At 38.4% G+C, this 26,000-nt stretch overlaps 1 protein-coding gene across 5 annotated transcripts in view; it reads left to right on the top strand.

The window, feature by feature from the left end:
* Positions 1–26,000, top strand: part of Evi5 (ecotropic viral integration site 5) — a 150,910-nt gene that overhangs the window by 92,351 nt on the left and 32,559 nt on the right. For all 5 annotated transcript variants that reach the window (XR_003713233.1, XM_028782374.1, XM_028782377.1 and 2 more), the window contains 3 exons: positions 820–978; positions 7,695–7,841; positions 10,028–10,123. Coding sequence is in view for 4 of the 5 variants with exons in the window: in XM_028782374.1 (XP_028638207.1) it covers positions 820–978; positions 7,695–7,841; positions 10,028–10,123 (402 nt within the window). In the remaining variant the exon portion in view is untranslated. The remainder of the gene's footprint in view (positions 1–819; positions 979–7,694; positions 7,842–10,027; positions 10,124–26,000) is intronic.

Genomic DNA, 26,000 nt, shown 5'->3' on the forward strand with positions numbered 1-26,000 from the left:
TGATAGAAATTAGGTAAAGAACAAACTCTGTAAGACAGAAGAGAATAAGTTTTTAAAAAGCACAGTTACGGGGGTGGTGAAGCGCACACCTTTACTCCCAGCACTTGGGAGGCAGAGGTAATCAGATTGAGTTTGAGGACAGCCTGGTCTACGTAGTGACTTCCAGGACAGCCAAGGCTACACAAAACCCCACCCTGCAAATCAATTCACCCCCTGCAATAAACAAAAACAAAAACAAAAACAACCCAAAACCCTACAGTACATTTTCAGAATGGTGGCCATGATTTGAATGGAGTGTGAGGGGTAGGGAACTGGGGGAAGGTTGAGGGGGTGGGAGGATAGGGGTCCTGTGAGATGGCTCTGTGGAAGGAGGCAGTTGCCACAAGGCCTCATAACCAAGGCTGAGAACCTGAGTTGGGTCCCCTGGCTTCACATGGTGAAAGAGAACTGACTTTTGCAGGTTGTCCTCTGAGCTCCATGTATGTGGTATGGAGTATCCCTCACTCCCAAACCAGTGAATAAATGTAATATAATTTTAGAAGAACATGACTTTTAAAAAATGAATTTAGAAAAATACCTAGGTGCAACAGTTTAAATTAAGCTGGGCATGGTGGTATGTATCTGGAATCCCAGCCCTTAGGAGGGCTGAGACAGGAAGAGCTTTAAGTCCAAAGCCAACCAAGAGTACTAATTACAAAGCAAAAGCATCTCTTAAACAGGTAACCAAGTGACCGTGGACAGTGCTCACGTCGTGCTCTGTAGAGTTAACTCATCCTCTGTAGAGGACTTGCTGCAGTATAATAATACTTTCTGCTTTAGCGTCACTTAGCTCGGACTTCTGGAAGATGGAAAGACCCACCCAAGAAAAATGCTGTGAATGAGTTACAGGATGAGCTAATGAGCATTCGCCTTAGAGAAGCGGAAACACAGGCAGAAATAAGAGAGATGAAGCAAAGGATGATGGAAATGGAGACACAGGTATGATGGGCAGGCCCAGGTTGGTGGAAAGCAGCGCTAGATCAGAGTCTTACGCAGTTGTTTTCTCAATATTTCTAAAAATAACAGTGACTATAAACAGATACTACAAAGAGTGAAAATGTAGGTTTTAAATGGGAGGTTTGAACATCATGCCATTGTGTTTAAGGGAGTGGTAAATGAATCAGGTTCACTGTGGGATAATCCTTAGGACTGACATAAAAGCTGAGTTCTAGACGTCAGTTTCTAGTCCTCATGCAGACAGCTGAAACTAACCTATTGCTGTCTGCCCTTGTTCTCTTAAGACAGCATCTGTTATCCAATATGGAGCTCCAGCAACTGTTGTTGTTTGTTTCAGTTAACCTGGCTGGCTAGCAAGGTCCAATAATTGGTCTGTCTGTCTGTCTGTCTGACACTATAACTCTAGAGTTAAAAATGTGAGCCCACCTTTTATTTGAGCCGGGGATCCAAACTTAGATCTCCACGCTTGTACAGAAAGCGCTCTCACTGAATCCGTGTGTGTATAGAAAGCGCTCTCACTGAGCTTTGCCCCCATGCTGTTTGGTTTGTTTTAGCTTTGTTTATTTTGAGTTTTGTGGATTTTTTTGAGATAGGGCTGTGCTGTATCCCTGCCTGGCTTCTCACTTTGTAGCCTGAATTGGCCTCAAACTAATGACAAATGTGCCCCAGCCTCCCATTGCTCAGATTACAGGCAGAAACATTTTTTTCCTCAGAGACACAATCTCTGCTTTGACCCTTCAATAAAATCGAAACAAGCTAGATTTTTGGGTTTATTAGTAAAACTCATAGGGTTGCCTTATTGCACGAATTAAGAAGGAAACTTTATGTAGAGCAAGATTCCTCAACTTGAATACTTTTTAAATGTTTGAGCTAGAAATTATTCGTTTTGTTTACCTAGCCTGTGCATTATAGGATGTTTAGCAGCACCCTGTCTCTGTAATGATTAAACCTGTCTCCATGCATTTCCAGTAGCAAATCACATGTGAGCTACAGTGTGCATTCTGCCTTTTCAAGTGTATGGTGGATCCTGAGTAACTGAGTCTCCTGTATTAAACCCCTGTCTTAAATACATTTGGCCTAAGATTTGCAAATTATTTTGTTTATAAAACCTGTTGTATTGTAAAGGCAAGTTTGCCTTTTTTGAATTACATTCTTCTGAGCTGTATTTCACATAAGGTTGTCCTGTGGGATCCATGGGGCAGATTGTAAGATCTCCGCTGATACTGAAATCTTCAGACGCTCAAGTTTCTCACGTAAAATGGTGTATCATTTGTATATAATATTTGTAATACATTCTCCAGTATACTTTAAACCATCCTTAGGTACAAGGCCTATACAGCACAAATGTGATAGAAATAATTTTTGCTCTCTACTGTTTAGGGAATAATAAAAGTCTGAATATGTGCAGTATAGATACACTTTAAAAAACTTAAGTCCTTAGCAGTGTGAATTCATGGATACACAGGAAGGGCTAACCAAGCATGTGATTGGTTTTCAGAGGATTTCTTCAGTCAGTAGGGGGCATAGTCTACTCATGTGTCACTTTGTATTCCAGTGAACAAATAAATGGTTATTCCATGTCAGGCACTATAAAGTGACTATGCAATCTCTAGGATAAGCATACCTTGTTTCATATTTACTTTCAAAAAGTTCTATTGAAATTAAAAATATAGAAGAGGCTAAAATTATGTAAAGTAGAAATTATATTTTACAGTGGGAAGTTTTATTTTATGAGCAAAGTTTCTATTTGTACACATGCACATATATGATTATGACTATCTCTCATTCATATATATATATATATATATATATCTTATTAGATAATTAAGTTTCTATGTCATCCCAAGGCTGCTTCTGTGCATTGATTGGTCTCTTATTATGTACTTCTGTTTCTCCTTGCTTTTTTACATGCTTTGTAAAGTTTTGAACACATTTTCATGTGCCCCAACAAGTTTACACCAAGAAAGATTGATTATCTTGAAACAGACATCCATAGTATGGAGAAGGGGATAGCAGCAATTAGGTATCTTGTATAGGGCGATAACTAAGGTAAATAAATAGTTTTTGTGCCTAGCAATGGGTATACATTTCCATCTGCCAGGCCTTACATGTGGCGGATTTGAGTTAATACTGTCAGATGGACTGAGTTGACTATTGCTCTATGGTTATGCACAGTGCACTTCAGGGTTCAAATTCCTTTGGCAATACCTCATTTTCAGGATGAGGGATGGTTTCTCAGACAGCTTTTGTCCTGTCTTTATTCTGTATCATACCCTAGAACCAGGACTGGATTCAGCAGTATTCCTCTATTGCTTGTTGCAGGAAATTGGAGGGGCAAGGGTATTTTCTGATAAGCCCCAGCCTTAACTTCCATTTTGCTTTTGTATCAGAGGTATTTGACCTTCTAATGCTTCTGCCCACCAATGGCTATAGCTCTTAATCCAGAACCTATTACTGCTTCTTCCCTAAGATACAATGTATTTTGTAACACTAAAGACGCCATTGTCTTTGGGTCTGTGCCAGATAAAGCTTTGATTCCTTGGAGGAGATAGGTAAATTAAATGTATTCTTCCTATAATAGTGAGTTTTCTCTTCCCTCTAGCCTATACTGTGGATGTTTTAAAGACAAGTTTTTCTATGGGGTTGCCATCCCCTTCAGTTCCTTCAGTCCTTCCCCTAACTCTTCTATAGGGGTCCCTGACCTCCATCTAATGTTTGGCTATGAGTATCTGCATCTGTCTCAGTCAGCTCAGAGGACTCTGTCTCAGAACCTCTCAGAGGACTGCTGTGCTAGTCCTGTCATGCATGCCCCGTTGGGTCTGGGTTAGGAAGACCAACAGTATCAACTTATCTGGACTCTTGGAAGCTCTCAGAGACTGACCCACCCACCAAAGAGCATACAGGGGCTGGCCTGAATCCCACCTTGCCCACACACACATATCTAGCAGTGGGCTGCCTTGTCTGGGCTCAGTGGGAGAGGATGTACCTAATCCTGTAGAGACTTGATGTCCCCGGGTGGGGGGATACCTAGGGGAAGCACCCTCTCAAAGGTGAAAGGGAGAGAGTGAGGGGGGAAAAACTCTTGGAGTGGGGACCAAGAAGGGCCAACATTTGGGATGTAAATAAATGAAATAATTAATTTTAAAAGACTCTGGCTAACCTTTGTTGTGGTACATGGCAAGAATGTGTTCAAGAACTTAGGAATTTTTCTAGGCCAATACCTGGCTCCACTAGTCCGATGTTCATTCTAGCTAGATTTTCTTTACAGCTTATAGCTGCTTCTGCCCTGGTAAGAAGAGCTTAAATCCCCTCCCTTTTCCTTAGGAGGCTTCTAGGTTAAACTGAGTTCAAGCTCAGCCCTCATCCCCACCCTTATTTAATCCGAAGATTGGGGTCAGTATTCTGGCTCTTCCTATCCCCACTCAGAGATCAACAGCTCTCATTATCTGTTAGTTTGTACTCCCATTTTTATCCCCCATTTATTATTTTTTTTTCATTTTCTAGTCTTTTTCATGTATTTTTTCTTGTGAGAAGTTTTCTCTTGACTTCTTTATTATTTCTTATTAAAGTTTATTATCTGAAAAATTGGAAGTACTTGCCTGGCTAAATGAATTCTAAAGGCAGTAATTATATCTTGATTTTAAACAGTAAGGCCCTCAGAAGAACTTGCTATGTTCATCCATGTTACATATTATTTTGTATGCCCCTTGTATGCCTTCAGATGATTGGATACTGCTGTGGTCGTATGGTGCTCATTTGATTTGGTCTGTCTAATCCTCTGTTTATTCTGACTGATGCATCCTTCCTTCTTTCCCTCCCTTCCCCTTCCCCTCTTCCTTCTCTTCCTCCTCTTCTGTCTTGCTTTGTTGTCCGGGCTGGCCTCAAACTCATGATCCATGCAAATAGCCAGGATTATAGGTGTGCGTATCACTTCACTTGGCTTTCTTTGACTTTCTTAAACTGAGGTTACCTTTATTCTTATATGAACACTTAATTGAGTAAAGTCTTGTAGGCTGAAAAACAGTCTCCTCTAAAGCATTACATATTTTCTGGTAAAATGCCTTCATTCTCTTTCCTTCATATATATTGAATTTTCCTTGATTTGCTTATTTCGCTAGCGCTCTGAACTTTATTATTCAGTGTCTTGGTGAAGATTTATTTGCCTTTACCATCATTGGGATTAGCTGTGCTCCCTGAACTGTAGATTCATATTCATGTGTTTATTTTTTGAAGCACTGGAGATTGAATCCATGATAGTTAAGTGCTGTATCAGTGAGCTTCATTCAGCTCTCTTCTTACTTTGGGGTATGGTTTCACTGAGTCACATGGATTGCTTTGAGCTCACAGCGTAGTCCAAGTTGGCCTGGAATTTGTGGTCTTCTTGGCTCAGCCTCTTGAGTATCTAGGTTATAACCTTACCCAACTAGGCCTAGGCTTTGCTCACTTGTGTGTGTGTGTGTGTGTGTGTGTGTGTGTGTAGGTGTGTGTAGGGCAGGGGAAGAATAAAATTTTCTCAAATATTTTAAAAATGCTGAAAATTTGGACCTTCTTTTATTTTCTGTCTTACACATTCTTTTAGAACACTAATATTTTACAGTATTCATGCCTAATCTTGTATTTATTCCTTTCATTGTGTGTGTGTGAGTATGTATTATGAATATATACATATTTGTATATGTTTTGGGGTGGGGAATGCGGAGGCCAGAGGCTGACTTGGGGTGTCTTCCTGGGGTCACTCTTCATGTTAGTTTTGAGACAGGTTTCCCTTTGAGTCTAGAGTTTATCTATTGGCTAGGCTAGATGCCAGTGAGCTCTAGAGGTCTTTATCTCTATCCTCCCTTGCTGTTTGCTCCCCAGTGTTGGGGTTACATATCTGTACCACCCATCTTTATGTGGGTGTTAGAGATGAAAACTGAAGTCTTTGTGGCCATACAGGCCAAGCATTTAACTTACTGAGCTGTTGCTCTAGCCCTCATTGAATTTCTATTATCAGCAGTTATACTGATTTTTAGAAATTTTATTTGATTAGTTTTAAATTTGCAAAATTTTGTGAGGCATGATGGCACACTTTTATTATTATTTTATTTTATTTTTTTTGGTTTTTTGAGACAGGGTTTCTCTGTATAGTCCTGGCTGTCCTGGAAATCACTTTGTAGACCAGGCTGGCCTCGAACTCAGAAATCCGCCTGCCTCTGCCTCCCAAGTGCTGGGATTAAAGGCGTGCGCCACTACCGCCCGGCTACTTTTATTATTTTTTAAAAGATTTATTTATTATATGTATATGAACACACTCTCACTGTCTTCAGACACACCAGAAGAGGGCATCAGATCCCATTACAGATGATTGTGAGCCACCATGTGGTTGCTGGGAATTGAACTCAGGACCTCTGGAAGAGCAGTCAGTGCTCTTAACCTCTGAGCCATCTCTCCAGCCTGATGACACACATTTATAATTACAAAACTCAGCAGGTAAAAACAGAAAGGTTATGAATATCAGACTGACCAGGCTACATAGCAAGACACTAGCTCATAAACTAAAAAAGTTTCTTTGGCCAAATTCATTGTTCTTCCTCCCCCTGGTCTAACTTTGAAGTAGCACTGTGTGCTGCAGTGTGGCCTTGATCTTGGGTCTCAAGTGCTAAGCCTGCCCCGCCATGCCACTTCTGCATGGCTTCTCATGGCTTCCCTTCTGCTCATGCTTTTTCTTCTTCCCTTTATATCTTCAATAATTTTAAGCATTTATTTTATTTGAAGTCCTCATATAATTACTTCACTATGAGAAATTATTAGAATATACTCTTTTCTTTTATGTCATGCACTGTTCTCACCCACAGTTAAGTCTTGCATTGTGGTTTTGTATTTTGTCGTTGGAAGAGTTTTTATCCTAGAATTCTTTGCAGCAGTATTGAAGGAACATCCCTCTAAAATAGGGTCATTTGTTTTAGTGTTAGCATGTAAGACAAAACTTGTAGATTTTTTTGTATAAATGATATACTGAAGTCTAAAATTTTCAGTATTTCTAGCATTTTGAAGCAGAGTCTCATGTAGCCCAGGCTAACCTCAAACTCACTACAAAGACAAAGCTGATCTAGCACTCCTGACCCTCCTATTACAGGTGTGCGCAACAATGCCAGGCTGATGTGTTGGCTAAGAGTTTGTAATAGTCTTTTGGAGAATTCAGGTTTTTTCTTTTAAAGATTAATCTCTCTCTCTCTCTCTCTCTCTCTCTCTCTCTCTCTCTCTCTCTCTTTCTTTCCCCCTCCTTCTCTCTCTTCCTCTCTCTCTCTCTCTCTCTTTCTCTCTCTGAGAATTCAAGTTTTTTCTTTTAAAGATTTCTCTCCCCCCTCTCTCTTTTGAGACAGGGTCTTGCTATATAGTATGGGATGTCCTCAGATTCACTGTGTAGCCCAGGCTGTCCTTAATCTCTTATTCAACATCCTTCCTCAGCCTTCCAATTACTGGAACTACATATGCCGCACAATTGACTGAGGATTCTTATACTAAAAGTATACTAATATAATAATATAATTAATTAATTTAAGTAAGTAATATAAAAACAGTTTTATATCTTCCATTTTTTAGTACACATTTTAAGTAACTTTTTATAAGGCTGTTGAAGTATAAGATGGACAAATTAAAACAATTATTAAAAATTTCCATCCTTTATCTATAGAGTGTCTATTTACATTTTTTACTAGAACCAGATCAATAGTAACCAGCTTCGAAGAGCAGAGCAAGAGGTGACTAGTCTGCAGGAGAAGGTGTGCTCCCTGACTGTGAAGAACAAGGGGTTGCTGGCCCAGTTAAGTGAGGCGAAGCGCAGACAGGCAGAAATTGAATGCAAGGTGAGTGTCAATGCAGTGGAGCTTTATACATTTATCAGGATTGGGTTTGGGTTTGTTATATAGCCTTGGCTAGCCTGGATTTTGCTTTATAGACCAAACTGGTTTCAAAACCCCATTGATTCTTTTGCGTCTTGTTGCTGGGATCACAGGCACTCAGCACACTCAGGTTAAATTTTCCTTCATTTTCCTGATCTTGTTACAGTGGTTGTTCTCAGACAAGGTTAGCTCACTTTGTTCCGAGGGTGAATTTCAGGGAAGAAACCTCATTTTTAACCTTAGCTTTGCTTAAGTTAATGTCTACATTGGCATTTACTAATGCTCATTTTTGATGAGTATCCCTTTAAAATGTAGCTTGTAATGACTCACCTGAAAATGCTGGTAATTGCAGAGGTGAAGCTCCTCCCTGAGTCATTGTGTTAGCATGCAGTCACTACTAATGGTTTGCATAACAGAGAGCAAGAGAAATGTGTGTGTGCAGGTGGGTTAAGAAAAATGAGTACAGTTTCTGTTAATCTTTTAAAATATGAAAGGAACTTAAGTAGCATTACGTAATGAGGACAGTTGGCTGGGGCCATCGGATGGAGACCAGCGCTCAGACGCACACGTACAAGTGTGTGTCAGAAATCACTAAAGAGGTGCAGGGTCCCAAAGGGAAGTCGAAATACTTTAACAGAAAGTACTAATCTCTTTAGCAGACAGTAGGGATGGCACCCTTATGTATTCAAGCCTTATTATTCTATGAAAAATAAGACTTTCAGTGGCACATATAAAGCTGTAATTCCATCAACTTGTTCTGGTGTCATTAATAACCAAGAGTGAAGCTTGAGTGGTTTATCAGTGTCACTGAAATCCAGAGATGAAATTACATCCTAATAAATATTCATGGCTGTTAGAATTTAGACTGAAGAAATCTGTAGGCAGCAGTACAATTGTACTAACTCAAGAATTGACCCTTTTCAAAAATGCAACTGGATTCATTTAGAAATAAGGTAGTGCACACTGAGGTTACATCCCTGTGACTTGTCACAGTGATAGCTGGCAGAGATTGTAATGCCACATTGCCTTTAACCATTTCGTCTTTAATAGAGAATTAATTTAATCTTCTCTATATGGATGTCAGTTTTCTTTAAACATTTTAGTAACAATGTTTCTGAATTTAATTGTATTGGTACCTGTTAGCAAAATAAAAAAAAAAGTTCAATGATGACGATCCTTGTTTTGAGTGTTTCTGAGTGATGGACAGACTGGTAGAGACTCTGCAGGTGGACACAGGATTGTTCTCTTAGTTTTAATTTGTTCATTTGTACCTTGTAAAGTATACTGAGGATACTTGCTGTGATACGCCTTTGTATGCCAGCTCTAAATTAATTAAGTTTTCTCTCCTGCCTTTTGCAGATCCTGGTAACTAATGTTAGTGTATTAATTGTCATTCTAGCAGCTAATATTTGTGTATTCCCCTTGCTAGAGTGTAACAGTTTTATAACAACTGTAACTTTTCAAGGAAGCCAGTCCCTTAGTTATCTAAGTATATTCATTTTCATTTACATTAAGTTTTATATGATTAAGGCTTATGATTTGTTTTTGAGTAATCTTTTTTTTTTAAAAGATTTATTTATTTGTTTTATGTGAATATATTGTCTCTCTCTCTCTCCATACATACCAGAAGAGGCATCAGATCCTATTACAAATGGTTATGAGCCACCATGTGGATGCTGGGAATTGAACTCAGGACCTCTGGGAGAGTAGTCAATGTTCTTAACCCGCTGAGCCATCTCTCCAGCCTGTTTTTGAGTAATCTTTAAAGCTCATTTTATTTTTCATTTATATAAAGTATCTGGATATTATTTGTATTAACATTATTTTCACTTTACAAATGAATTTGAGTATTCTCACTTTAAATAGTAAAAGCCTATAATCTCCAGTTTCACAACCCTGAATACCTGAATCCCAAAAGTTTTTCATAAATTTTTCACAGATTTATTTGGAGGCAGAGCCTGATTTGAATTGATAAATGGCCACTTATAAGTTGTTTTTGTCCTGTTGGTTGTGGTTGTTTATACCTGGCTGCCTCAGACTCTGCGGGATAATACTAATGTGCAGTTTATACACCTTAAAATTTTGTAAAATCTAGAAACTTTCGATTTTGAACTCAACTGGTTTGTTGCTATATCCTGTTTGCTGTGTAGAACAAGGAAGAAGTCATGGCTGTGAGACTCCGGGAAGCGGATAGCATAGCCGCTATGGCTGAACTACAGCAGCACATTGCTGAGCTTGAGATCCAGGTATGATGTGGGAGTGCAGAGTAGTGGGTCCTTGCTGTGTCTGCCTCCAGATGGCTGTGGTTCTATTATCAATATTAATCCGCTTCAGGGTGCCTTTGTGCATGTGGGGGTGAGGGGGTCATATGGAGGCCAGAGATGAAAGCTGGGTGTCTTTCTCCATTGCTATCTACTGTGTTTCCTGAGGTAGGGTCTCTCACAAATTTAGTTAGTCTTCCTAGCTAGCCTACTCCAGGGATCCCTTACCTCGGCCTCCCAAGTGCTGGCATTGCAGGCAGCTGCCATGCTTAGCTGGCATTTATGTGGGTCCTGAGGATCTGAACTCTGGTTTGACTTAGCATGAAGTTCTTAGGTTCACTCATGCAATATATGCTTTTTTAAAGCTAAATGCATCCTTCATTGCATGTGCTTACTACAGTGTATTATACATTCATTCAGCTACCTTTGCTGCAGTGGACAATGCTGCTATGATCAGAGATACGTAACTACCTGCTAGACCTCCTGCACTCAGCATTAAGAATTATCTAGAACTGCTGGGCCATACAGTACTTCTGTTTAATTTTTTTTTTTTTTTGTGGACTTGAAATGGTATTTTCGGTAAAACATATCATTTTACATCCTTAATTCAGATCACAAGAATTCCATTTTTTCTTCTGTGGGGCACTTTTTTTAAGATTTATTTTTTATGTGTATAGTGTTTGACCTACATGTATATCTCTGTACCTTGTGCATGCAGTTGGCACAGAACCCACAAGAGAGTTTCATATCCCCACAGATGATTGTTTTTGATGCATAAAAGCTTTTAATTTTTTTGAAGTTCAAAATCTTAACATAGAACTTGGGTTAGGTTTTTGTTGCAGCTCCCGGTCCATCTTGAATAGCACTTGATCATGTCTTTGCACTGACCATTCTATTTAAAACAGAGAATGTACTGCCATCACGTCTGCTGAAGTCCTACCCTACCCTCCACCCTCAAAGTAATTTTTAATATCCTACTTTTCTCCCTAAGGTCTGTTTTTGTTTTCTTTAGTTTTATGTGTTTGAGTATTTTGCCTGTGTGTATATCTCTGAACTATGTTGTCCCCGAGGAGGTTACAACAGGGTGTTGGATCACCTGGAATTGGAGCTACAAATGGTGGTGATTTTATGTCTGAATATTTTTCTTGCATCCTGTGTATGCAGTGCCTGTGGAGGTCAGGAGAGGGTGTTGGATCCTCTGAAATTGGAGCTACAAATGGTTGTGAGTCACTGTGTGGATGCTGAGAGCTGAACCTTGGTCCACTACAGTAGTAATAAATGCTCTTCACTGCTGAGCCATGTCCTGGCCCCATGTCCCACTTTTAGTTTTTTAATTTATAAACTAGGATAGAGAAGTTAGTGTCCTATACAAGCAAAGTATTACAGGATTGCTTGTCTGTTTGGTGTCTTAGTTACACTTTTTTTTTTTAATTTTTTTTTTGAACATAAAATGCTTTTTTATAGCATGTTTTACAAGGGGAGGGGGTAAGAGGGGCCAGGTGGTGGAAAAGTACAGAATCTTCTTGGCCTGTGCCTTGAAACATGTCATGGTCTATACGGTACACTGCCTTGAATTATGATCTACCTACTGTTCTTCAGAAGATATGCTACACTGCTTGAGTTATGGTCTCCCTGCTATTCTTCTTGTAATAAACACTATGACCAAGAGCAGCACAGAAAGAAAGAGTTTATACAGCTTGGAGTTTGTCATCCAGAGAAGTCAGGGCCAAAACTCAAGGCAGGAGCTGAAAAGCCACTAAGGAACACCATGTATGTGTTTACTCCCTATGGCTTGGTCAGCCTGCTTTCTTAAAGCACCCAGGATCACCACTCACAGTGAGCTGGGCCTTCCCACATTAATCATCAATCAAGAAAGTCTACCAGAGGCTTGTCCACAGGTAAATCTGTTATGTGGGATATTTTCTCAATTGAGGTTCCTTCCCAAATGACTCTACCTTGTGGCCTTGTGTCAAGTTTACATAAAACTGGCTAGCATGTTAGTTTAAGTTTTGTTTTTGTTTTTGGGTTTTTTTGTTTTGTTATTTTTTGAGACAGAGTCTTTACATGTAGCTTAGGGTGGTCTGGAACTCACTATGTAGTGCAGGCTGGCCCAGAACTCCCAGAAGTACTCCTTTCTCTGTATCTAGACTGCTGTGATTGCAGGTATGAGGTACCATGCCTGGCTTATAAATTAGTTACTTAAATTATACACAAATCTGTATGGACTTTTCAAAAAGATTGCCACCTGTCTTAGTTATTGTTCTAGTGCTGTAGAAGACACCATGACCAAGGCAACTCAGAAAAGAACATTTAGTTGAGGGGTTAGTCAGTTGGTCATAATGGTGGGAGGAAAACAGACATAGTGCTAGAGCAGTAGCTGAGAGCTTTACATCTTGATCCACAGACAGCAGGTGCAGAGAGAAGAGAGGGAGTAGAGAATGAATAGTCCTGACCTCATATCCTTCCCGCAATGATGCACCTTCAACAAAGTCACACCTCCTGATTCCTCCTGAACCAGCTCCACTAACTTGTATTCAGACATAGGAACCTATAGTGCCATTCTCATTTAAACATGGTACCATCTTTTGAAACACAAAATAGCAAGATTCAAATTATGGTTTTGTCTAGGTGTGGTGCATGTAACCTCAGCAGCCTCTGTGTGTATGGCACATGTGTGAGTATGCAGGTGTATGTGCTCATGCACATACAGGTAGAAGCTAGAACTGGACATAGGGTGGAATCTTGTATTGTTCTTTGTATATATTGCCTTGAGACCCACTGTTTGGCTAGATTGACTGGCTAGTGAGCTCCTAGGATCTGCTTACCTCTGTTCCTCCATGATGTGGTCACAGGCATGTGCAACCATGCCTTGATTTTTAGGTAGGTACTATCTTGTAGAGCAAACTTTTTAACTCACTGAGCCAAATTAGTTTTTGTTGATACTGAATTACTTACTAAAACTAAGAACCTCATATTCTGCATGGTTTGCTTATTTGCATATTTTCTGCATATTTGCATGGTTACCTTGTGAAAAGTGAAAAAGGATCCATCAAATATTCTTAAATATTTCTCTAACTTGTTTTGCCAAGCCCTTGTTTTGTTACCTTGTTATGAGGTCACCTTTCTTAGATTCCTTTGTAACTGAGTACATAGGTTTATCCATGTCAAAAATGAGAGGCTCTCTTTTTATTATTATTAATTTTGGTTTTTTTTAGGCAGAATCTCATTGTGCTGCTCATACTAACCTATAGTTTATATGCCCAGGCTCTGCTCAAACCCATGTTCTTCTGCTTCTGCTTTCTGAGTGCTAGGATTACAGGGTATACCATCACAACCAGTACAGTTCCCATCTTTCTAAAGGCTAAATAGCATTCCATTGTATACATTGACATTTTCTTTATCTGCATATCCACACTTGCACACATGCACACTTGCACACACTCACATACCCAGAGATACACACATGCACACACTGAGGTTCCATGTTGACTGGTGTAAAATCAATTTTTTTCCTACTTCATCGCAAAGTTTATGTTTCTTTGTATATTGAGTCTTGATTTCTAGACCATTTATTATCACACTGAAAATGTGAAGCCTGGAGTAACTTCAGATACTTCTTTCTTACCCTCCATAATGCATGTTAGAGGTGCAAGTGTAAGGTGTGCATGCTTTCAGCTTCAGTAGCCAACATTATTTTGAACTTTATATAGTTACTTTCTTGCCAATATTTCACCTGCTGTGTGGACTAGCACTATAGAGGAAAAGCAAGCAAGCCTCTTTCTGAGTCTTCCCAGCATTTTTCCCCAGTCCATTTTACTACTGAACATTTTTCTGAGTCAGAAATCTCCCATCCTGGCTCACAACCATCTGTAATGGGACCTTCTGGTGTGTCTGAAGACAGCTACAGTGTACTACTCATAAATAAATCTTTAAAAAAAAAAAAAGAAGAAATAAAGAAATCTCCCATCCTTTTTTTTTCCTTTTTTTTTTTTTCAGCCCCAACTGGAGGTAACTTTCCTACAGTTACCAGAGCTGCCTTGTTTGACAAAAGTATTTGTCAGTTGCTTTTCCCTGCCCAATCCTATAAGAACTCCTCAGTGTGACATCCTGTTCTTTTGTCATCAGACTCCCATCTCCACCTTGGTTCTCAGCATTATGTCTCCATCCCACAGACAGCACTGCCCAGTTTTCTCTAGACTGTTCTTCCGGGGACCTCACGTTGGTCCAGATTTCTGTGCCCTTCTCTATACTATTGTCTTCTTTAACTTTCTGTACTTTCTGCTACTTTTGAGGCAGTTTTCTTGTCCTTCAGAACCGAGACTCATGTGCTCTTGATCTGACTTGCTGTTAATTTACTTAGAGGAAAATTTCAGTAAATGTCTCAGTAGCTCAACATTTATTATTTAATGTAGATTAGATCCACAGACAGCAATTCCAGCACTCTGAAGATAGATGCAGGAAGATAGAAAGTTCAAGGCCAGCATGAGCTACTTAAAAACAACTTCTTAAATTATTTTTGTTTAAATTTGAAACTTTTTTTATTATAAAATATTACATTAAGATCATTCACAGTTGAGAAATTGTGTCAGATCATTCTCAGGTTCCACTAGGGGGGGACTGTGAGTCTATATTTTACATCTCTCCAGATTAATGCTTCCAGTTAGTGTTCTATAGCCCTGTCTGACCTGAAACTTAGAGAGATCTTCTCGCCTGTGACTCCAGAATGCTGGAGACATAGCACTAGGTTCAGCCTTTGTTAGTTTCTCATAAACTAAATTGTTTCAAATCTTGGTATAATAAATTATATTGTTACACATGATTTTATTTTGGACTGTATAATCTGTTGTTCATATAATTAAAGCCTGCTTTTTAGTGTAATTATGAATATCCATCAGGCCGGGCGGTGGTGGCACACGCCTTTAATCTCCCAGCACTTGGGAGGTAGAGGCAGGCGGATTTCTGAGTTCAAGGCCAGCCTGGTCTACAGAGTGAGTTCCAGGATAGCCAGGGCTACATAGAGAAACCCTGTCTCGAAAACAAAACAAAACAAAACAAAACAAAACAAAACAAAACAAAAAAACAAAAACAAAAAAAAAGAAAAAGAAAAAAATGAATATCCATGTATCATCTTTCTGTCATCTATCTGCCTGCCTGCCTGCCTGCCTGCCTACCCTGAGGATTTCCCCAGGGCCATGTGCATTCTGCACAATCTGTCATCAAGTTATACTACTCTTAGCTCTTTTTAAAACTTAAGACAGGGTCCCACTGCTTTCCATGATGGCCTCAGACTCAAGATACTCCTGCTGGGCTATAAAGCATCTGGGCTTCAAAGGTGTCTAACAGCAAGCTTGGCTCCCAACTTCCATCTTAGTAACATTCTCATCTTGAAAGAAAAGAAAAGAAAAGAAAAGAAAAGAACAGAAGAGAAAAGAAAAGCATTTATGTGTATGAGTATTTTGCTTGCATGTGGATGTGTACTGAATGCATGCCTAGTGCCCCCATGCCAGAGGAAGGTGCCAGAGCCCCTGGAAGTAGAGTTAGAGAGGGTTGTGATCCATCTGGTGTGAATTCTAGGGACTGAATGTGGCAGGGTCTTCTTCAGAGCAGTGAGTACTTTTAGCTGCGGAGCCATTTCTCCAGCCCTCAACATTCTAGTTTGAATTTTTATACTTGAAGCTGTTTTATTTGTCTATTTATCTATAGTTTTAAAATAAATGTATTCTTAGGGTACATAAAAGCATAATTGAATATATTTATGGAGTACTATGTGATTCTCTGTATGTTGTTTAAATCAGGTTAAACACATTGTTTTCTCATACATTTATTTGTTCTTTTTGAGATAGGATTTCAAAAGCCCCAGATTGTAATTAAAACTTGGGATCCCACACTTCCACATTCCAGCTGTTGGCATTAGCATCTACATTCCGACTGTTGGTATCACAGGCCTACTTCACTGTCCCTGACACATGTTCTTTCTTTCTGGTGAAAATTTTGAGTGTCATTCTTTACGTTTGAAAACTACACAGACAATTTTTGTTATCTGCAGGTATCCTGCTGTGCAACAGCACACAGGGATTTTGTACGTTTTCCTATCTAATCTTTCTTTTTCTTTCTTCCCCTCCCTCTTTTCCTCTTTCCCTCCCCTGTCTGTTATTAGGGATCAAATCTTTAGTCTCAAGCTTGCTAGGCAAATACTCTGCTGCTGTTGAATCCTCAATCCTCCCCACTTTGGCTAGGGCTTCAAATTCACCTTGGATTTCTGATCCTCCTATACCTTCCAAGAGCTGGGATCATAGGCATAAACCACAATACCAGGGCCTTCACCCAACTCCTTCATTTTTTTTTTTTAAATTTTTATTTTTCTATTTACTTGAGTGTCTGTGTGTCTACATGTGGATGCCAGTGCCAGCAGATTCCAGAGGACAGTGTTAAGCAAGCTAAGTTTTATGCAGTATAAAACCCTGTTTCAACATTTTGTTTTTGGGTTTACTGTATTTGGAAACACACTTCATACTGTCAACTTTAATTATTCCAGCACGGGCACTTCTGGACACAAAACATGCTCAGGAGTGTTCTCATCTCTTAAGTATATTCCCTAGTTTAATCTTCACAGCAACCATCTAAGACAGGACTTGACCCTTATGTTTGGAGAAACTGAGGCATAGAGAAGATCTGAAAGTGAATTGATATTTATAATGGAACCCACACTTTAGTTCTTTTCCATTAAAAATGTTTCATTAGTATTTGAACATACTGCTAGGGTAGTTTAAAGTGTTCTCATAGTCGACTGCCGCCTCCTTTAATAGCTCCTTTATATCCATCGTTCCCTGCTTCCACCTTTTCCGTTCTTTTCTCTTCAGGACAGTTCTCACTCTCAGCTGTCTTTCCAACTTCATTCCCTTTCCTTGGGTGTCATAGGCTGTGCACAGACCACAGTGTCACACAGCTTTTGTCATAGGCTGTGCACAGACCACAGTGTCACACAGCTTTTGTCATAGGCTGTGCACAGACCACAGTGTCACACAGCTTTTGTCATAGGCTGTGCACAGACCACAGTGTCACACAGCTTTGGGAATCTTTCTTTCTACTTCACTGGTGTTTCTCCTCTGACCACCCCAGTTATCAGTGTGAGTGGTGCAGCACAGCTAACTATCCGTCCGCTCTTCCTGCGACTTCTGCCCTGCAGCTCCATTACACTACCCCACACCACTGTGGTTGATACATGTTTTTCAGCTTTTTTTTTGTCCCACTTATGTGCATCTCAAGTTCACTGCGAGGAAGAACTGTTATTTGGTTTCATTATTTCTAACATCAACATATAGTGATACTCAAAACATTCTTAATTATTGAAGTGCAAGTGAGTAAGTTTATTTCTTGAAATACCTTTTTGATCTTAAATTTTGTTCCCATTTAAAAGATATAAAAACTGGTTAAATTATGAATTTAAGTGGGGTATTAACTTCTATTTAGCCAAGATTTATGGAGTGTCTATGGTATGCCTGTTACATTCAAATCACTACCTGGATTAGTAAACAATTAAAAAATATCTCCTTATTTAGCTTAATGGTAGACCGAAGAGAGATGAACAGAATAAGTGACTCATATAGTATGTAGTTTAGGTGATGAAAGTCATCTACTTTTCAAGTAGTAGAACAAGGCATAGGAAAGTTAAAATTTAACTCCATTGAGGAAAATAGGTAAGAATTAAACCCATGCATCCTGATTCTTAGTCCTGGAACTGAGTTTGTATTTTGGTGATTAAAAAAAAAACCATGTTTATTGTCTTATCAAAACCACGTTAATCTGTGTACTGAGTCTTTAGGTTAGTACTGCTGTATTACAAATAATGGAAAGTTTTTATTTAAAATGGTATGGGTCTACTCAAACCCAACTTTGGTTCTGTTCCTGGTACTTAGTAACATTTACCCACTTTTGCTAGTTTGCCCAGCAGATAACCTCTAGGGATGTCTCAGATGGGCAATACCCCAACCACTCTTGGCTCAGCAAACGCCCACTCACAATTCTGTTCTGACAGAGAATGTGGGATCTAGGTTTAAATCAGTGTACCCAGAGCAGCATGCACTTTTGACAGAGATAGAAAGGAAGTGATAAGGTCTTTACTACCACCTTTAAATTTTTAATCCTTTTAATTGTGTGAAATTACAGTGTGATTTCTGAATTATGGAATTTACCAAAAAACTTTGTAATTGATTTGTACTTTCCAGCTTCCTAAACTGATAGTTGCACAGTGGGTGATAGTTGATTTGCTGTGTCGTAGCTGATGAACTTCTTTTTGTTTGATGAGATTCCATCTACCCCTCCAAGTATATTTATTGTTTTCCTTTTGAACAACTTAAGTAAATGATAAAATATTTGTCTTTCGCCGGGCAGTGGTGGCGCACGCCTTTAATCCCAGCACTTGGGAGGCAGAGGCAGGCGGATTTCTGAGTTCGAGAGTTCGAGGCCAGCCTGGTCTACAGAGTGAGTTCCAGGACAGCCAGGGCTACACAGAGAAACCCTGTCTTGAAAAACCAAAAAAAAAAAATTGTCTTTCAGAACTTTTACTTTGGGCATTTTAAAATGTAGAAATAGCTAGTTTGTAACTATCTCAACAAAGATTGCTGGGTATAGGGACTATCCCACCCTGCTTGCTGTCTTGTCATTAGGTTTTGTATATGGCATTTTAGGATCTTCTTCTTGCACACACATTCCATTGTGGACAGTCTGCAAACACTTGTGTAGCTTAAAGCCATGAAAAGAAAAATACAAATATGAGAAACTGTCCTAGTCAAAGGAGCCTAAAGACATAAATAAATCTATTACTATTACTCAGATCAATGTTTACAGCAGAAAAAACGGGTGGGGATTGTCAGAACTGGAATCAACAGAAAAGAGATCTGAGTACACTGTGGCTTGCATTCATAATTATGTATCAGTGCTGGTTCCTGAATCTTTACAAACATAGCTAAGAATGTAAGATGCGAATGGGGAAAGTGACTGCTCAGTACATGGAAATACCTTCTCATTTTTTCTTTAAACCTAAGATCACTCCAGCTAATGTCTAATGTAAATTATACGATTTCAGAAACTCAGAATTGTGTAGAATTTTAAATATTTGTAGCAAAACTAATTCACTACCAGTTAAACTACAATTTATAAAAACATTTTCTAGCTTTTGTGTTTAAGGCTGATCTTTTCATGTGTACATTTGTCCAATCTTGTCAGAAATGTCACTCTAAAATACTAGTATGTGTTTCTCTTTGTAAGTCAAACTTAGCACAACATACTAGAAAAATAAGTTTGACTTCTCCCTTCTGTACTTTTCAGAACACATATCTTATAGATATTCAAATGTGTTTTCATTTTCTTCTGGTTACTAAAAAGACTATTCAAACTTTTGTGTTCATGACTTTAAATTACAGGAAACTGTTTTGAGGATTCATCAGTTACACATGAGATTAGTGTGATTTGTTTTTAGATGTTTCAAATGAGTCACCTCAAAGTCATGGAGAGGTTACCACTTACCACATTTACTGTTCTGATTAAATTTTTTCTTGGGACTGAGTTATAAATCAGTAATAACTTATTAAAGTTAGTGGTTGTTCTCAATGTTTCAGTATTACTTCACTCATTAGCCAGGGTGCTACTTGTCCTTGGGACTGGGTTATAAATCAGTAATAACCTATTAAAGTTACTGCTTGTTCTCCCTTTAAGAGTCAGTTTGCTCAGGGTGCTACCTGTCAACTCTCTTGCAGTCATTCAGTGCAGTTTCAGTGCATAAGACCTTTGGCTGTAATAGATGAATTGGAAATAACAAATTAGAACATAACAGTTCTAACTGTTCTCTAAGTTAATATTGTAGCGTCTTTGACCATTGAACTTCATTTCATAATATAGCCATAAAATGTTATTTAACTTTTAAAATAGTTAAGAGATGGCTTTTTGAAAGTATTCGGCAGGGCAAACTAGTTTTGAAGAGGGAGAGAGCCTGGCTCTGCTTTGTGTGCTGCACCCTCTTCTTTTGTTGAATTTTTTCCTCTGGCTGTAACATAAAATACTTTTAAAATGTAAGCTCTACACTTGCATCTGACACTAAGCAACCTGTGTTGTGTCATGACCCTGCTAATACCACAGACCTTCTGTAATACTACTCCCAGAGAAAACCCACATCCTATGTATAACCTTAGATTTATTTTGAAATCTTTATGAAAAGAACATGCGGGAGATTACTAATTGTTTCTGTTATTTCCTTTAGGGTTGTGATACTTATTTATAACCAGTGTTTTTCATTTTAACTAACAGGACTAAAATATCAAGGTCTATTAATTATTTCAAATTCTAGAAGTAGTATATAAAATTTTAAAAGCTATGTTTTAGGTGAAAATTTTGCTTGTGTTGTCAGATATCTGAAGAAAACTAAGGAAGGGGGAAGCCAGTGAGACTCAGAGTAGCCAATACATACATACATACATACATACATACATACACGTAATTTAGAAGCTGTTAGAGTGGCCAATACATATGTGTAATTTAGAAGCCATGCTGATATGATACTTATTAACTGCCACAAGTGTACACACTGAAGATCTCATTTTCCTTTGAGACATGGTCTTATGTAACCCACTCTGGCTCTGGATTCAAGATCCTTACGCCTCATCTTGAGTGCTGAAACCATGACTATCTCCAAACATTTGTAAACCTATTTTATTAATCACTGTTTGTATTTTCTTTCTATTTTCTATTTATTTTGTGGTCTTTTAAAATTTTTGTTTACTTTATTGCATGTGGGTGTGAATGTGGGTGTGTGCACACCACACTGTGCACATGGAGAACATGGGACAACTTTGTAGTCAGTTCTTTCCATCTTCTAGCTCAAACTCAGGCTTTCCTACAGCACTTTTGTTTGTTGAGCCATCTTGTCAGCCACCTTTTCCATTCTTATGTGAAGTCTTAAGATAGATGCATAGCTACAAAATTACTGATAACACAATATTTTTATTTTGGTTTTGTGATGTATATGATGCCTAGATACAAAATTACTTTTTTAAAAATTAATTAATTAATTTTATTTTTTATTTTTATTTTTTTTTTGTTTTTTCGAGACAGGGTTTCTCTGTGTAGCCCTGGCTGTCCTGGAACTCACTCTGTAGACCAGGCTGGCCTTGAACTCAGAAATCCTCTTGCCTCTACCTCCCAAGTGTTAGGATTCAAGGCGTGCGCCACCACTGCCCAGTTACAAAATTACTTTTAACATAGTATTTTTATTTTGTTTTGATGGTGTGTATTTATGTGTGTATATTGTATATATTTTCGTTTTAGAAATTGAACCAAGTTACCATATTTTTAACAATTGGTAGTCTTTCCCATCAATAGAATGGTTAATCTTTGGTATTCTCTGGATTCGTACACATCTTTTAGGAAGAATAAATAGTTACAAGACATAGTAAATGGAAAAGAGAAAATTTAAAGCTGTATATTACTATTTAATGTGTTAAAAGTATATTATAGATGTGTTTTATGAGCAGTTATGTTAAATATATGCATATACACTTAATACATTTAAAAGCATGCACTTGTAGAGGCTGGAAAACTGGCTCAGCAGTTAAGAGCACTTCCTGTTCTTCCAATGGAGTTTGATTCCCAACTACGGGTTTGGGCAACCCGTAGTACCGGGAAGTAACTACAGCTCCAGAAGGTACCAGCATACACGTTGCATATGTAAACAGTTGTAAATTTTAAAATTAAAATATACACATATACATATTTGTATGTGTAATGTATATATTAACATACATATTTAAATGAATTAGGATATGACCATTCATTTAAAAAAGTCAATGTGTTTGTCTTTAAATGAATTCAAAGTGTTTTAGTAAACCTCATTAAAAATGTTGCAGTATAGCCTCTTAGATTAATAGAAAGCCTGATGATACAGAAAGAGTAGAGCCTAGGACATCTCTTTATTGTATATGAATTATCTGATTGCTGTAACTTTTAAATAGTCATACATTTAAGTTCTTTAAGGTAACCATTGCTAGAAAGAAAACAAGAATTATAACTTCCAAATGAAAGTAAAAGCAACAAAGTGTCTGTTACCAGCAAAGCTCCCTGTCTGTCTCAGGAGTCCTTAAGCTGCTTGGCTCTACCTGCTTCTCTGGTGCAGGTTAGCCACGTTTGCCTTCACAAGCAAGGTTCAGCCAGGCCTGCCTGCGTTCTTCTCTGCTGTTTGTTTATTTATTGAGAAAGCATCTTACTGTGTAGCCCTGGCTGTCCTGAAACTCATGGCTGGCTTCAAACTCAAAGAGATCCACCTGTCTCTGCCTCCCGAGTGCTAGGACTAAAGGTGTTTACCCTCATGCCCACGCACACACCCACACCCTGCTATCTCTGTTTTTTTATATGAAGGCTGTTGCTCTTGCTGTTCCTCATATTTGAAAGTCTTTGCTGCATGATATTTTTCTTGTCTGACTCTTTTTTTACTATTTGAATTTTAGCCTAGAGTCTTTCAGTGACTCACAGAGTTCCCCAAACCTATCTCAAGTAGCCTGCTCCTCCCCTGGTTATTCACCTCCTCATTATGTTCTGTGTTTGAGTGTGGCTAGGATGTGCTGTGGTTTATGTGTAGGTCAGAAGACAACTTCATGAGTCAGTTTCCCCATTTGGGTTCTGAGGATTGAGACCAGTCCAGCAGAACGGCAGCACCTTTACCCGTTGAACCAGTTTAGGGTTCAGTATTGTATTCTACAGGCTCTTCTTAGTGTTTGAGTGACCTTTTAAAAAATTAACTGTTGCTCAGCATGGTGACCACACCTTTAATACCAGCACTCAGAAAGCAGGGGCCTACAGATCTCTGAGTTTGGGACCAGTATGTACTACATAGCAAGTTCTAGAGCAGCCAGGGCTGTGTATGTAGTAAGACCCTGTTTCAAAAACAAATAAAGAACCCCTCAAGTATGTAAGTTAGAACTTTGTGCCATTTAGTTCTGAATTCTTATTAAATGAAATGGAAAGTCCCTCCATATCCAAATGGTATCTTGGATGTAATAATCAAATGCTATAATTCAGGAGATGGAACTAAGAAAATGTCTGGTTTGGAGTAGCCTGAGCTACATAGCAAACATCTGTCTCTAAAGACACACTTTGTATGTAGCTTAGTCTAGTAGGATTATAGACATGTACCTAGCTTCCAAACCAGCCTTTTGATATACATTGTATTTGGTTTACTCTGGTTTCTCTTTGCTTTGGAAAAACAAAATACTGTTTTGATTTTAAAACAGTATTTTATTTGGAGTTTTAATGACTTTGGAGTGCTGTTTTAACTGAATAATTTATAGCCTTAAAAGTTAACAATTAAAAATGTAGAGGGGTTGTTATAGATAAAAGAAGGTTGAAAAGTAGTAAAGTACCAGATATAATCACATATTTTGGGTTGATTCTAGACAGTAAATAAAGCATTTTTAGTTCTTTTGGGGGAGTTTGAATAAGAACAGGTTTGATGGTATCGTGGAGTTATTGCTAATTTAGAGATTTGTAATACATGTCGGTCAAGTTGTAAAGAGCAGCTTCTTGTCCTCAGACAATGCACAGTGAAGTGTGTGGCCGTCAGTGTCACAGTCTCTGCTCTTCCTGTCCAGTGGGTCACAATCTGTGTGCATAATGTATAGGTAGGGAAAGAAGGAAAACAATGGAGATGAACTGTTATTGCATATTGCTGAAGGACATAGAGATACTGTGTGGTTGTCTTGACTCTTTCTGTCAGTTTGAGAATTTTGAAAAGTAAGAAGGTTGAGGAAATTCAGGCAGATATTACTGAAAGACTAGGTGCTTTGCCATTTGCCTCCTGGTCTTTTGAGGTTTTTGCTACCTGAGCTGTTGCATCTGATGGATCATTTAGGAGCTAATGGGTCAAAAATCTTAAAAAGTCTGTTGTCTGATTGTGTAGAATATTTTAAAACCTGTAGGTTGAAACAGGGCTTTTTAAAATCAACTATCTTCCTGTCTAAGGAAGTGCCCTTCCTGTGGCAAGATAGGGTAAGTTATAACCAACACTGAAACAGATAAAGAAACAAACAAGAATGGCCTTTTAGGCATACCCATTGCAGTTTATCTTAAGAATTGGTCTGGCTAAACTTCCAGACTCCAGCAAGCTTGAGGCGCCCATCTTCCTTCTTTTGTGTCCCAGCATTTAGAGTTAGTCCTGCTAGCCTTAGCCTCTTTTCCCAGACACTTCTGATGCCACCTCTCTCTTGCATTGGCTGCACAGTGACATGCAAACACTGTCCCTTACAACATTCTCCTAAGACTCTGGCTTGATGCACCGCATTCAGTTCTCAGTTTGGAATGGTGTGTTGGAGGGTGAATGATGTAGGTGAAGATACTCCTGAATAGAACATCTGCTCTCTCCCTAGACCTGATCCATAGCTGCATACACTTGTTTCCTCACTTCTAGGGACCCATCAGAGTGTGACACATCCATAGCACATTCTGTCTCTTCCTCATGCTTCCTCTGATTAGAGTTTCCTGTGATTAGGGGCTAAAACAAGTGAGTCTGGCTGAAACATCAGTATCAAATCTTGATGCAGTACCCATCTAAGATGCGTTAGTGTGTGCTGTTTACTACATCCGTCTATAATGTAAGTAAGTTAGAAAATTAGACAATTTCCTTCATTTATTGTCATTTCTCTCCATAGACACTGATGCTTTTCTGTGGCCACAGAATTATTTTGTTGCTTACCAAATCTTTGATTTTTCTTCATTCTTTAGAATAGTTCTTAATTTTTAGTTACAAGATTCTTATGTCTGGACTCATAATCCTAAACAGTTTTTTTTTTTAGTTCATCATCATTATATATTAGCAAATTTTAGTATTTTTAGGGTGGCACACACCTTTAATCTCATTGCTCAGAAGGCAAAGGCAGGTGGATCTCTGAGTTTACAGTCTACAGAACTAGTTCTAGGCCAGCCAGGACTACACGGAGAAACCGCGTCAAAAGCAGGATTAACTAGGAAAGAGATTTGAGTTCAAAATTGAGCTACCTTCTGAAGAGAAGACCTGAGCAGCTAAAACCAACATGGAAACAATTGTGAAGCAAAACTGGCAGCAGAATTGAAGGAGTAAATTAAAGACCCTAACAGCGCTTTTCTATTTGTGTTCTTAAATATGTCTACTCTGGAAGTGTACAGACTCTGGGTAAATAAGTTGAAGAATCCTGGCCATTTACTGTGGTAGCAGGCAGTAAAATATTTATCTTGCCTTTTATATGTAAAATTACACTAGCATCTGTAATGGGATATTATTTGATTTATTTTTTCATTGGTTGAGACAGGACTTACTATGTAGCTTGGATGACTGGGAACTTAGAGATCTGTTTAAGCAAGCACTGCATATCTGGCAGAGAGTGTATGAGATCCTTGGGAAATAACATATGATTATCCAAACTTAAAATTTGTGAGATATTTTACATATATAAATGGCATATACTTAAAATTTTTAAATTAATGTTTGAAATTGTGAATTTTCCAAGGTAGTTGACGCTAGTATGTTTTATTACACGTAGGTCTTTGCACTGAATATCTCACAGTTTTCTTGTATAACTTTTAAATCATTCTTTCAAACCCCGATCTAAGCTGTTTAGAATTCAATCATGAGTGAATTTTCAGTCTCTATGTTTATAAAATTCCCAGTGATAGTATTGTATAATCATCTTTGACATCACTGTTGAAACTGTTTCTAGCTTAGTTTATAGTATTATATTCAGTTACTAAGTTACTAACTAAAACTTTAGAAAATTTATTTAGAGTATTCTTTTTATTATAGCTAACAGAAAATCAACCTAATTTGGCTTAAGTAATAAAGAATTAT

Source organism: Grammomys surdaster, unplaced genomic scaffold (assembly GCF_004785775.1).
Source record: "Grammomys surdaster isolate TR1022 unplaced genomic scaffold, NIH_TR_1.0 751, whole genome shotgun sequence".
In the NCBI taxonomy this organism is placed as follows: domain Eukaryota; kingdom Metazoa; phylum Chordata; class Mammalia; order Rodentia; family Muridae; genus Grammomys; species Grammomys surdaster.